General features: G+C 53.3%; 1 protein-coding gene across 2 annotated transcripts in view; it reads left to right on the top strand.

Annotated features, from left to right (window-relative positions):
* Positions 1-12,500, top strand: part of LOC126576394 (ecdysone-induced protein 75B, isoforms C/D) — an 87,555-nt gene that overhangs the window by 66,028 nt on the left and 9,027 nt on the right. Inside the window, exons 1-3 of one of the 2 annotated variants that reach the window (XM_050237653.1) lie at positions 6,010-6,201; positions 7,672-8,203; positions 11,918-12,153. In XM_050237653.1, coding sequence (XP_050093610.1) covers positions 8,140-8,203; positions 11,918-12,153 — 300 coding nt within the window. In that variant the 5' untranslated portion in view covers positions 6,010-6,201; positions 7,672-8,139. Of the gene's footprint in view, positions 1-6,009; positions 6,202-7,671; positions 8,204-11,917; positions 12,154-12,500 lie in introns of those variants that run through there. The other variant, XM_050237652.1, reaches the window with a different exon arrangement.

The raw sequence follows: 12,500 nt of genomic DNA, 5'->3' as shown, positions 1-12,500 counted from the left end.
ATCGCTTTGCTCCTTCTACCAACGGCGCTATGTTGCAGAGGGTTGGTGGTTGTTGGGGGAGAGGGTGCGACGAACGACCTCCGTTCCAAATCCGGAGTGCATTCACCTCTACTCGATGATGATGGCCGTCGGTTGGCCGTCCGTTGATCGCCATTGTGTCAGCGTGCGTACGTGCGTGTCTTGTCTTGTGTGATGGGGCCCTGTTTTTTTTTTCATGCTGCCTCCTCGGTTCAACCACATTTTTACTGGGTCGAGGAGAGCCAGAGTCGCAGGCAGAGGCGCCGTGTGCGTGAGCGAGAAGGGCGGCTGTGTGATTGTGACGGAATTAGGCAAAGTTTGAAGTTTCACTTTCTCGGCCTCTTTGTGGGTGAGCTGATGAGGAAGGAGAGGATGGTAGTAGTCCCATTGCACACTCCTCTCTCCCCCCTCGCGTATCTGTCTCTTTCGGGAACAGAGCAATCCATGGGAGGGGTTGGGGTGCTTCTTCGCACTCATCCATGTTTCGTAACAGATTTTTTGGAAGCAGTAGCGCAGCAGTAGGAGCAGTGGTAGTAGCAAGCATCCAGAGGAAGATGAGGAGAGAGTACTTTCTTCTATCGGAGAGAGGGAAGCTCAAGGATAAGTGGTTTTTGGTGTCCTGAAGGCTCATAAAACCAGGTCGCCCATGTCACCATTTTACTGCGTAACCTTTGGTAGTAATTGGTTGCAAATTACACACCCCTCTCTAGTGTGGATCGCTCTGGTCTCCTCCTATTCCTCTGGGATAACACCACACTCCTCATTGAATCTCCATCCGCGTGCGATCTCCATTTTGCATTCAGCGCCAGCCGCGGCTCAGTTGCTCCCGCAAAACTTTCGTTTTCTATTTATATTATTCGGGGTGCACAGCGCGCTGGGGAAGGTAGTAGTAGTAGCAGCAGTAGTGATGGTGTAGTGGACCACAGCAGACTGCTGCTGCACGTCTCGGCGCTCTCTAGCTCTGCTCTGGCGATCACACGCGATCCCCATTTTTGATTCCTTATTCCCGCGCACACCAAGGTACGCAACGAATCCATCTAATGCACAACAACCAACCTCCCACCACCCCACCCACCACTCTTGAGTCTGGGCTGGTGTGTTCATCTGTTCAAGCAAAATGAACCTCGGTGGCGGTAGCGAGCGCAAAATTCATGTTTCGCAGAAAACGATCCTAGCAGCCGCGGCTCTCTCTCATCGTTACCTGCTGGCGTTTTGGCTCTCTCTCTCTCTACTCTCGCTGAGCGAGTTTATGGGAACGGCAAACACCGTGGTGAGGTGGGGATACCCCAAATGAAATGGCCCTCGACCGTGTGCGCTCTGCTGCCTGCTGCTGTCCCGGGGCCGCTAGGCTCGCGAGCAGAGCACGCGGGTTCGTTGACTTCTATGTCGGTCATGTACGGTCGTTCACTTGCTTTTACAATTCATGCCGCCGGCTCGCGAGAGTGAGCGAGAGCGAATGCTCTCTAGCTAGGTCCAGGTCGTGCCGTGCCGTGCCGTGCCGTGCCGGTGACAGCAACAACCGAGCAGGCGACGAACGCGGTGTTTCGGTTTTGAAGGTTTTGCTCTCGCTCTCGCTCACTCTTTCCACTGTTCGTTCTCGTTCGTGCTCTGTCGTGCTGCTGCTCATGATCACGGTGATGATGATGATGATGGTTGCCTCACTGTCTACCGCCTGCTTTGGTTGGCTTGGTTGAGCTCATTTCGTCGTCGTGTGGTGTGCGATGGATGGGAAGCACGACGAATTTAGGTTGCATTGCGCGCACACCCCTTTGCTCCCTCTCCCCTCTCGATTTCCCTCCCAGCTTGGGGGTGATGGCCACCGTCTCTTAATATGGTTGGGCAACTGTATGTGCGACCGTTGCCGCCGTCGCCACGACAGGCGCGTTGCTGCACATAAAAAAGGCGAGCTCTCATTAGAGCGCAGAGGAGGAAGTAACGACGATGAGATTCTGCTTTGAGTCAGCTGCTGCTGCTGCTGTTGCCTGCTCGTTAACTGTCGCTCTGTCGCTTCTAGGAAAAGGGTTTGAGATCAAGGAGACGCCACTCCACGACGGACAGGGGTCCCGTGCTTGTGACCTAATTCAACACTTGCTCCACGATCTCCTTTGCGCTTGTGGTGGGAGCATGAAAACATTTGGAAAAATATTTGTTTTGAAATAAATTAATACACACGAGATCATTAGTCACACGAGATCCAAAAATGGATCAATGGTCCGACCGTGCGTCTCCATTTTGCACACACATATCACAGTGTGGTGGTGTGTGGTGTGGGGAGGAGTTATGTAAAATCTCCCGAGGCACTCGATCGCACGCCGTTTGACTGGGAAGTGTGTTCCATGATTTCACTTTCGTGTGCATCGCATGCACACGTACGCACGCACTGCAGTTGTGGTTGTTGAGTGCGAAAGTGCGAACTGCCTTCATGGCAGAGTGAACAGCAAGAAGCCGCCCTCCGGTGTCTGTTCCGGGTTAGGTCGCTAACCAACTTTCACCTCCGGCTACTCCAGGCACCATATGCACGCTCCCTCTGTCTCTTTACTCCATTTCCTGACTACCAACAAGCAGCACCACCACCTTGGATGTGGCCCGCTGGTTCACAATTGGTTCGCTCTCTGTCTCTTTGCTCGACAGAAAGTGAAACTACACTCTATCCCCCAGCAGCAGCAGCAACAGCAGCAGCATCGCACTACCACCCCAAACCCAGGGTGAAAGTGTCGATCCCCCCCACAGTGCGCACGCTAACCAGCACCAGCGCAAGCTCTGCTGACCAAGCGACGGCAGACGATGAAAATGAAAGTCCAAACTCCCCCTCCTCCTGCACTCGATCACGATCGTCGGCGTAGCTCCGTTGAATATCTCATTCATTATTAGCGGAGGAAGAGAAGAGGTATCAGTGTTGCAGAGACCAACATCCTTCCTCCCCCTGTCTGGTGATGGTGGAGGAGAACTGGGTGGAGGCGCTACATGCAAAAGTGGGCCAACCCATGACGAACCCTTACGCGTGCGGTGCGTGCGGTCAACGAACTCGTGGTGAGTTCGTCCGGTTACTGGGCGCAACGGGGGTTTCCAGTTGACGAATCAACCACCAGCAGCAGCAACAGCAGCAGCGAGTGGCTGAGACCATACAATGTGTTGTGTTGTTTGCTGTCATTAGGTCAACATTCGTTTAATGTGGCCCCCCCACTAATGGGTGACAAATGGAAGTAAATAGTGTGATTTGATTGGAGTTCCTGCTTCATTTGACATCCAGAACGGCAAACACGGGAGTGCTGTTAGTGGTAATCAAAGAACGATTAGCATCGAGCCTTCGCTTGCTGTTGCTGCTACTCCCTTACATCAATTTCATCGTTTCCTCCCGTGTGCATCCGTGTCACTGTGTCAATGAACTCTAGAACTCGCTGTGGTTTCCGTTCTCTAGTATTACAACACCCTCGCCCCCCTTCCCCATTGAATTAGTGGTCCGGACTGCGGAGTATTAATGGAGTAGTAACTAACGAACGAGTGAGCGAGAGGGAGAGAAACGCCATGATGGCCGCCAATTCGAGCAGTTCGAGTAGCGAGCGAAAGCTTTCCGGGGGTGGTGCTTTCGAGCAGTCATCAATTCGAGCACACAGGGTGGTATGTGCCACCCTCGTCAGCCTTTTTGCGAGATTTTTCATAAAATTTTAATAGAAATGGAAATATTTACGTAAGAAAAGTTAATTAAATGGATAGCACATTGCTTGGATATCGTCAGAATGGATCACATAAATCATCACAATTAAATGCTTCAGTACTAGTATAGATTCTAATGTCCGTTGGAGTAATTTCAATCGAGAAATTAAACAATTTCACTTAACATTTAGCTGGATTTCCGATAGATATTACCCACGAACAGAATGAGAGAGATGAAAGAGACAAGCGGGGCATTCTAAAGCGCACGGGGTTGAATCAAGGTTATCAGAAGTCAAGGACACGACCACCCTATCCACGTGCCACGTTCCTCGGATAAACTCTGTCTCTCTCGCTCTCGCTCAGAACCACACCAGCGAGCAACTGTATCGCGAATGCTCTTTTTCCGCGAATTTTCCATTTCCCGCTGTGGTGGCGAGAATATGGCGTTTCACGGAAATTGTTTACTTTTTTACTCATTTCCACATGCGCAAACATTCCCCCCTTCGCGGCACCACCGGCACTCGTTGAAGGTAATGGAAGGTGTAACAGTCACAGTCCGAGAGTCCCCGTTACCACGTCGCCACCACCACTTGTGTGGTGCTACTCAGGAGAGTTATTGCGCCACACGAACGGAGCAATCATCCGGGATCTACTGGACGTCCTTGAGAGAGAGGGTGTATGTGACGCGAGGACATTCCAATTCTTCCACCAAGCCAAGCTCTCTCTGCCGCATACCATTCGTTGTTAGCCAATCATCATCATCATCATCATCATCATCATCGATTGCTGGTGGTGGTGTGGTGGAATGGATTGATTTGAAGGTCACCCGGGGTGGTGCGATGTAACCTGGAAATAGCCCTGGATTCCAGAATTGAACGTGTGTCTTGAGTGTTTTATTTTGAGCTGCACCCTGGTCCCTGGCCACCAGCAGCACAGCACGCACACACTCCTAAAGGAAATGCCTGAACGGGGGAAACACGAGAGGGAGAGAGAGAGAGAGAAGCGAAGGAAAATCAATTTTCAATTTAATTTTGTCGTGGCCATGGCCATGGATTTGCCTCGAGTTGTGTCGAGTCCTTCACTAGAAGACAAGGAGAGAGAGAGAGCGGAAGAGAGAGCGGAAGAGAGAGCTTAGCGTGGTGCTTGGTAGTTGAAGTCAGAACTACTTTGTCCTTGCCATGGCACCAGCACCAGCACCGGGAGCGCATAGGGAAATGGGGGAAACTCGTGGAAAACTAAACCACATTCCGGCGAGAGGGAGAAGTGTGTTCTTGGTTCTTGGTGCTTCTTCTGTTGCCGCCCGCCCTCCCGCAGGGGTCAGGGACACCACGTATAGGTGGGTGTAAAAATAAATTCTACACCCCCCCCCCTCCCCCACGACCTCCTCACCCACTTCCATACAAAGGAAAAAGGGCAAAAGCCCCATCGGCGCGCGGTCGCGCACTCATCATCATCTTCCTTCGCCTTCTCCTCCTCTTGATCATCCTCCTCCTCGTGTGGTGTCGTTGACGTTTGGGGCATTGTATATAGAGCTCTGTATGTGAGACCTGCTTCTGCGCGCTCATCACACACTCCTCACCACCACCCGCCCAGCCGCCACCCCCCTTTTTCCCGTGGGTGTGCGAACGTTTCTGGGGATAAGTTCAAGGCCAACCTCTCCTCTCTTGCTGCTGCTGCTGGCTCCCCCATGCGCCTCACTCGCACGCGCGCTATGTGCTGCTGCTTAGTAACGGGAGGAAGATGAGCCCCAAGGCCTGCTGCTACTGCTGCTGCTGCTGAGTGATGAGTGGAACTGCCCGCGAGAGAGAGAGAGTCGCTCCAGCAGCATCGCACGCGCTCGGTTGCTGACTCTATGGAATATGAGATGAAGTCAGTAGCAGTCATCTCGGTCTGTGATAACTCTAATTATTGAACACGCCGCGGAGGGGGGGGGGGGGGGTCGATAAACAAATTAGCACCCTTTTTCCTCCCTTGCCGAGGGGTTGGGGGGGGGGGAGGTCAGGTCGCGAGGAGCCACACCGCGCGCTGACATTGATAAAACCTCTTCCCGGTTGAATGTGCCGCGCGCTCACTCGACGGGAGTCACTCACACGCGAGAGTGGCCACGCAGCTTGAACTTGAATCTACCGCAACGCAACCCCCCCCCCCCCCCGATCATCATCAGCTCTCCCCCCCCCCCCACCATTTGAAGGGGGGTTTGTTGCGCCGTTTCCTCTCGTTCGCGGCCGTCTCTCTTTCGCGTTGTTGGCGCTCTAGCGGTCCGTCGGTTGGTTGGTTCGCACTGTTTGCCGTTTCGTGCCGCCGCCACTGAGCAATGAAACGTTGAACCGCCGAGAAGGGGCCGCCTGTGTCTGCTGTGCTGTGCCAGCCCAAGCGCGCGTGTTACCACCAGAGAGACACAGTCGTCGTCGTCGTCGTCGTCTATAGCACGTCGTGCGTGCGTGCGTGCCCCCAAAGAGGAGTTGTGTGATATCGCGTGTGTGGTAGTTTAGTAGAAAAAATTGAAGAAAAAAAACATACAAATCCAAGGTTGGTTTTCGTTCGCGTTTTTTCCTCTGCTGGTCGTTTCCGGAGCCCCGGAGTCCGAGCGGAAAAGTGCCGGAAAATGTGGTGTGTGCTGTTTTGGGTGCGATTGGGTGCACATCTTATCCACCCTTTCGAGTGCGTGCTGCTACTCTAGGGGAGTGTACGAGTGATAAAGCCCTCGAAGCAGTTGAGGGGAGAAAATGGGGGTCTACAGGTGGTTTCAGTGGAATTAGCTGTGCCAGTGTTGTGTGGGTTGCTGGTCATCCTGGAGGTCACCAATTCCCCACAACAGTCGCCCTGGAGGGGTGTGCTCTAGAGAGCGCGAGAGAGAGAGAGAGAATCGTTGACAAGGCGAAGGTCATTCATATCCTTGTGTGCTGTGCACCTTCTAGTGCCGTTAGTGCTCTGAGTGTATGTGAGCGAGAAAAGACGGCCAATGCCAAGGATACGCTGCTGCAGGTGGTGCTGCTGATGAAGCAATAAAGCAGCCAGTGAGCCAGTATTATTACTGACGATGAGTTGGCCGGCAGTCTCTCTCTCTCTCTCTCTCTCTGGGGGGGTCAGTAAGAGCGGGTCCCATTATCCTGCCAATGACTTCGAATGCCCAGAACACCGAGTGACAGAGAGAGAGAGCAACAGAGAGATGAGCGAGATCGATCGAGAAGAACGCGCCTGTGCGCGACGTTTGTTGTAATTTCATTGAACATCTTCATCTCGCATCTCGCTCCCTCTCTAGACCTCTAGTGTCCGGAGAGTGATAAATGTCCCCCCCCTTCCAGAGAACGAGGAAGAAGAGCAAAAAGAAGTAGTCTATCGGACAAGTTCGAGGTCACACGCTCTTCGGTGCTGTTGTTGCTGTTGTTCTGGCCTGGCCTGACCGTCGTCGTGGTGGTGCTGCTGCTATCGGAACAGAAGAGAGCCTTCCGAAGCTCGCACTTCGATCGCAGATCCCTCGGTGTGGTGTGTGGGATTGCCCCTGACATTGACTCACGATGAAGTCGCGACCGATGTGTTCTCTCGTCGTTCCGTTCGTTGTCGCCTCTTCTTCGATTTGAGTGTTTTCCGAACGCAGTAACAGCAAAAAAAAAAACGAGGTGGTTTTACAGAAGTGTGACGCACACCACGTATTTCGCAGGCACCACTCGCGTAGAAAAAAAAAAGGTGATTCAACGGCGGCGCGCACAATACTTCAGGCAAATAGCCACCCACGCGCGCGGCACTCGGCCCGCCTGGTGCTGCTGCTGGTTCGCTCTTATCATTATCCTTGTGCTTCGGCCCCGCGCGTGTGTGCGTTTATGGTGTGTGGTCGTTGATCTGCCGCAAAGGAAAGGAGCGAACGTGCGTCACACACAGCATTCAGCGGTTGACGGGAGCGGTTCTCTATTAAGTTCTTGCTGCCTGCCCCCCTCCAACCCCAGCAGCTCTGGATGCTTATCAGATCTGTGTTGTGCTTTTCTTTCTCCATTCTTTTAGTAAAATTGTTTGATATCAAACATTGTGAGTCCGTGCGTGCGTGCGTGCGAGTGGTCGATCGAAGCAAAAGAAAGTTGTTCTTCAGTCTCTTGGGCCTTCGCTGCTGGCGTGTATGTGCGGTGTATAAGCAGTCGCAGTCTGAAGCAAATATGAAAGCTGATAACAGACAGAGTGGCAACGGAAAACGGTTCAAGCAGCAGTAGGTAACCGTGTAGCAGCAGCAGTGGTGGAAGAAAACAAAAATTGGAAGCAAACTACTACTGTGATTGTGTGTTTTCTGTGTGCGTTTGGCGGTGTTGTGTTTTGTGATAAACCACCGCGCGCGCGTGATCCCTTAAAAAGGGGGAAAAGAATTGAAGTAACGAGACACCTCATCCAGAAAACAATACAAAGAAACCGCCCCGTTCAGTCGTCAATAATCGCCGAAGATACAGAGGTCAAACGGGGAGTCACCAGTGGACCGGAGGAATGACGGAAGAGTTACCAATCCTGAAGGGCATCCTGAAGGGAGTCGTCTCCTACCACAATGCACGTAGGTGTCCCCAGAACGCGCGCGCTCGCTCGCTGATCTTTGACCTTGATTCGTTCGATACTCCCTCCCGCGATTCCGATGTGTCTGTGTGGCTGTGGATTGCCGGTCTCCACCCACCACCGGTACAATACGAGGAACAACGAGATTGTGATCCACCCGGCGATGCTGCTGTCTCTGATCTGATTATGCTGCTTTCTCTTCTCTCTAAGCTCTACAGCGAGCTAAAGCGAGAGAGCGATCCGTGTGGTCGTGTCAAAGGAAATGACCTTTGAAAAGGCACAAAATGGCGTCGTCGTTGTATGCCGGTTGTGGCCCGGGGTGGAGACCATGACTTTGTCACGGTAGTAACCTCACGAACTTTGGGGAGGTGTGTGTTTTTTTTTTTGTTGATTTGCTTGGCGGTGCAGAGAGAAAGCCGCAGCCGCGCATCGCTGGTAGTAAGAGAGAGAAGGAGAAGGGGTTGAACAGGGCTGGGGGAGGGGGGTGGTACTGTGCCTTTCGCTTTGCCGGTGCGGTTTCTCCAAAGAGAAAGCTCTCTCTCCTCCCAAAAGCAAGCAAAACGGCCGGCGGGCGGAACTCATCCATCGCCAGGGCGCGCTCTCATTCGGGGTCAAGGGCACCGGTCACCAACCGCCGCAACATATCGCATGGAACATGGAAAATGAGAGGCCAATCTCACACCCTTTTCCTCTCCCATCGGTTCTGCCCATCTGCTACAAAAGGTTGATGATCGACTTTGAGGGGTTTTTGTTTTTCGCTTACAGTCGCTTACAGGGGGGGGGGGGGGGGGGGGACTGGCCGAATGAAAATGGCACACATGTATTTCCATGACAAGAGGCGGCACGGGCGCTCGCGCATTTTCCAAGTGACCAGAACGGCCGCCGCCTCCGAGGGTTTTCACTTTTCACACCGACCGAGCAGCTCGCTTGTGCAGCAAGCAGCGCAGCTTGGTGTGTACACCCTACCTCGTGATCACTCTGCAGCCCAAGGAGAGGTACACGAGAGCCTCGAAGAAATTGTGGAAAGTAACACACTTTTCCTTTTTATTATTTCTCTTTTCTGCTTTCTTCTGGTGCGCCGGCTGCTGGTGCTGCTGCACTGCCATGGCCACGGCCACCACGACCACATGGTGCGCTCTCGCACTGATCGGATTCGTGATAAACCGCGATCGCGATCCTCCAAGAGTGAAAGAGATCGGGCATATGATGGTAGATCGATCATACAACACCCCTTTTCTCACTGTCTCTGTCTCTCTCACTCGGTTTCTTATTAGTCGCTGGCTCCTTTGGCTCAACAAACAGTCAACGATCATTTCCTTTTTAGCCACGATCAACCAAGCGCGCGACGATGGCGTACGCCCGCGATGCGATTGGTGCCATTGTTTCTTGGGCAAAGGGGGTTGAGATCGAGGAGGGTTCATTTCACTTTTCATTTTCTCGCTCTCTCTCCCCACGCCAGTCAGTCGTGGTCGGCGTGTGCGGAATGGAACACGATTTTCACCTACTTACGGGGCGGCGGCATGTAGTTGTTGTTGCAGCGCCAACGCCACGATCCTCTTTCGCCTCAGTGTACCAGCAGCAGCTGCCCCCCCCCCAATGTGTCGCTTCTGCGAGCCAATAGCGATTGTTTTTTCTTTCTTTTACATTTGGAAGAAAGTTGTGCGCGCTGTGATGTGGGCAGCCACGAAACGAACCCATTGTCTGGGTCAAAGGGGAGACGAGACAATCGCACGCGGCGCAGACGGGTTTAAATGGATGAAAACAGAAAGTGAACCCACCCGGCGGGGGTAGGAAGGGAGGAGGGATCATTTTCTCTTTCTCTGCCTCGTCGGTATGACCCCGGGAATTTGGGGGGGCTTTCTTTTCTTTCTATTTCGAAATTTTGCCGCCCAAAAGAGGAGAACTTTGTGAGGGAAAAGTGTGAAAGAAATATTTTTACATTTAAAATAACATTTTGGAATCTGTAACATTAGGAAAACGAACAATGAAAGCTGGTAAACGAGTAAAAAAATCTAAAACACACGAAGAAACACAAATGAAAGAGGCAAAACGGATTAGGAGCGGTTAAGAAACTTGTCAAAAATTGGTTAAAAACTAAAAATAAACCACGAAAATATGGTGCCCCACTGGACAGTTGAGTGAGAAAGAGTTGGTCACGACGAACAGGAGAAGGGGCCATGTTTGGGTGCGTGTGAATTGGAGAAAGGTTCCCCCACAACCCGCCTGAGTAGTGTGAGGGGGTCATTCAACTGCCCCCAAAGAAAGAGGAAGGGTTGCATTCTCTGCGCCTCGTTTGCATGTCACGCCGTCGTCTGCGGCTCCGGTTCAGCGATCCGGTCCTGTGATCGTGGTCCTCCCCCTTCCCCTCACTTCTCCAGCACAACAAACCGCGACACACCAAGCCCCCACCCCTCTATATGTAGGCCAACGAGAGCCGCTTGCTCGATCATCATCATCTGATCGAGACCAACCACACCGCTCTGGAGTCTGGCGAAAGTCTGTGCCAGGCCAACTGTGTGCCTCAAATGGGTGGCATGAGAATACAATCCCCCCCCTCCATCCCCTCCCCTCCCCTCTTCCTCCACCGTCTGAGAAGTAGGTTGACACGACCGGAGCGCGAGCGCCTCGTGGAAAGTGAGAGTGGCTCGCGCCCGGTCCCGGTCACCGATCGACCGACATTCAAATCAGAGGAGACCCCAATCCCTCGGTCATGTGCGCGCCGGAGGCCGGAAAAAGGCAAATTTCCAAAACACACTCTATTGGGGTCACCTACACTGTGTGACACCGACTAGGGAGGCCAACGCTTTTGGTATTTGCGGAAGCAGTTCCTCCCACCGTGCACATGTTGTTTTGACCCTCGAGAGCGCATAATGCACGGCCATGTTTTATGTGTTCGAATCGGCGTTGTATGCGGCCGTTCAATGCCTCTTCCTCAACACTTCTGCAGTAGCAGCAGGCAGTGCGTTTCACGGTCATAAAGCGCGCATTCAACCAACCAACCCCCCCTGGCTTGGTCCGGACGCAAATGCTCATGATTTGCAACCCTGACGCTTATTACTACCGGGGTAAGGCCTGGCCCCGGCGGTGTTGTCCGATCGAACCAGCTGAACCGTAACGTGTTCATCGTTAACCTTCGCCACAGCGCCGCCTACCTTGAGACTGTAGCTGCCGCTGCGCTGCTTTGAGGGTTGTTCCAATGTCTCGCTGGTGGTCGGTCACCAGTTGCCTTTTTTTTTCTTCTCCGTTTTTTGGAAGGAAGAAGTCTGTCACGACGATATTGGCGCACCGGGTGGATGTCACGGTCGTTCAGCACAACAGTTGCGCTGCTTTGGGGGCGACACGGCAATAACCTTTAAGCAGACCGGATACAGCAGAATCGGAAGTGTATCTGTGGGGAAAACGCGATGCAGGAAACAAAGTGGATCAAATCCAAGGGGGAGCGCCGGCGCATGCGGCGCTCTCCGAGTAGGCTGACGCGAATGTGCATCGCGCGCACGACCTTCTGCAACGAAAAAATATTCAAACATAGTAACCTATGCGCAGTTTTTGACAGCGATTCTCTTCTCCGGGGCCGCCACAACGTCGGACGATAAACACCGCGAATCACATCAAACTCCCCACTACAAGCTATCAGAGAGAATGTAGATCGGAAATTCAAATTTGACCACCGGCGCTAACCATCTTCTTCTTCTTCTTCTCTTCTCTCCCTTTCCAGCCGTCAGATTCGGACGCGTACCGAAGCGCGAGAAGGCGCGCATCCTGGCGGCGATGCAGCAGAGCACGCAAAACCGGGGGAACCAGCGGGCGCTGGCGAGCGAACTCGACGATCAGCCCCGGCTGCTGGCCAGCGTACTGCAGGCGCACCTCGAGACGTGCGAGTTTACGCGGGAAAAGGTGTCCGCCATGCGTCAGCGTGCCCGCGACTGCCCCAGCTACTCCATGCCAACCCTGGTGAGTGGAAAGGGAAGGGGTGCGTTGGTTGCTTTTTATCAAGGTCAACGGCACACACTCGCCGGCGGCAACTCATTCGTCGTGTCGTCGCGCGCCTGTGGGACCGCGTTCGATCGAAGGCACTCTCGCTGATGAGTGCTTTGTGAGGGGGGGCAGCAGCACTCACCAGCGCAAGGTGGAGCCGTCGTTCTCTATCTCGCTCGCTCCATCGCCGAACGTAGAAGGCAGCGCGGGGACGGAGCTGCTGCTGTCGACCGATAAGCAAACCACCGAGACCGAGAGGTGGAGACACAAGGCGGGGTGGCACTGGGGTGGTGTAAGCAGGTAACCACCCTGTCGGAGGAAGG

This window comes from Anopheles aquasalis, chromosome 3, assembly GCF_943734665.1.
Source record: "Anopheles aquasalis chromosome 3, idAnoAquaMG_Q_19, whole genome shotgun sequence".
Classification (NCBI taxonomy): domain Eukaryota; kingdom Metazoa; phylum Arthropoda; class Insecta; order Diptera; family Culicidae; genus Anopheles; species Anopheles aquasalis.
Note: the sequence above shows the minus strand (reverse complement) of the source record. Positions and strands in the feature narration are given on the sequence as shown.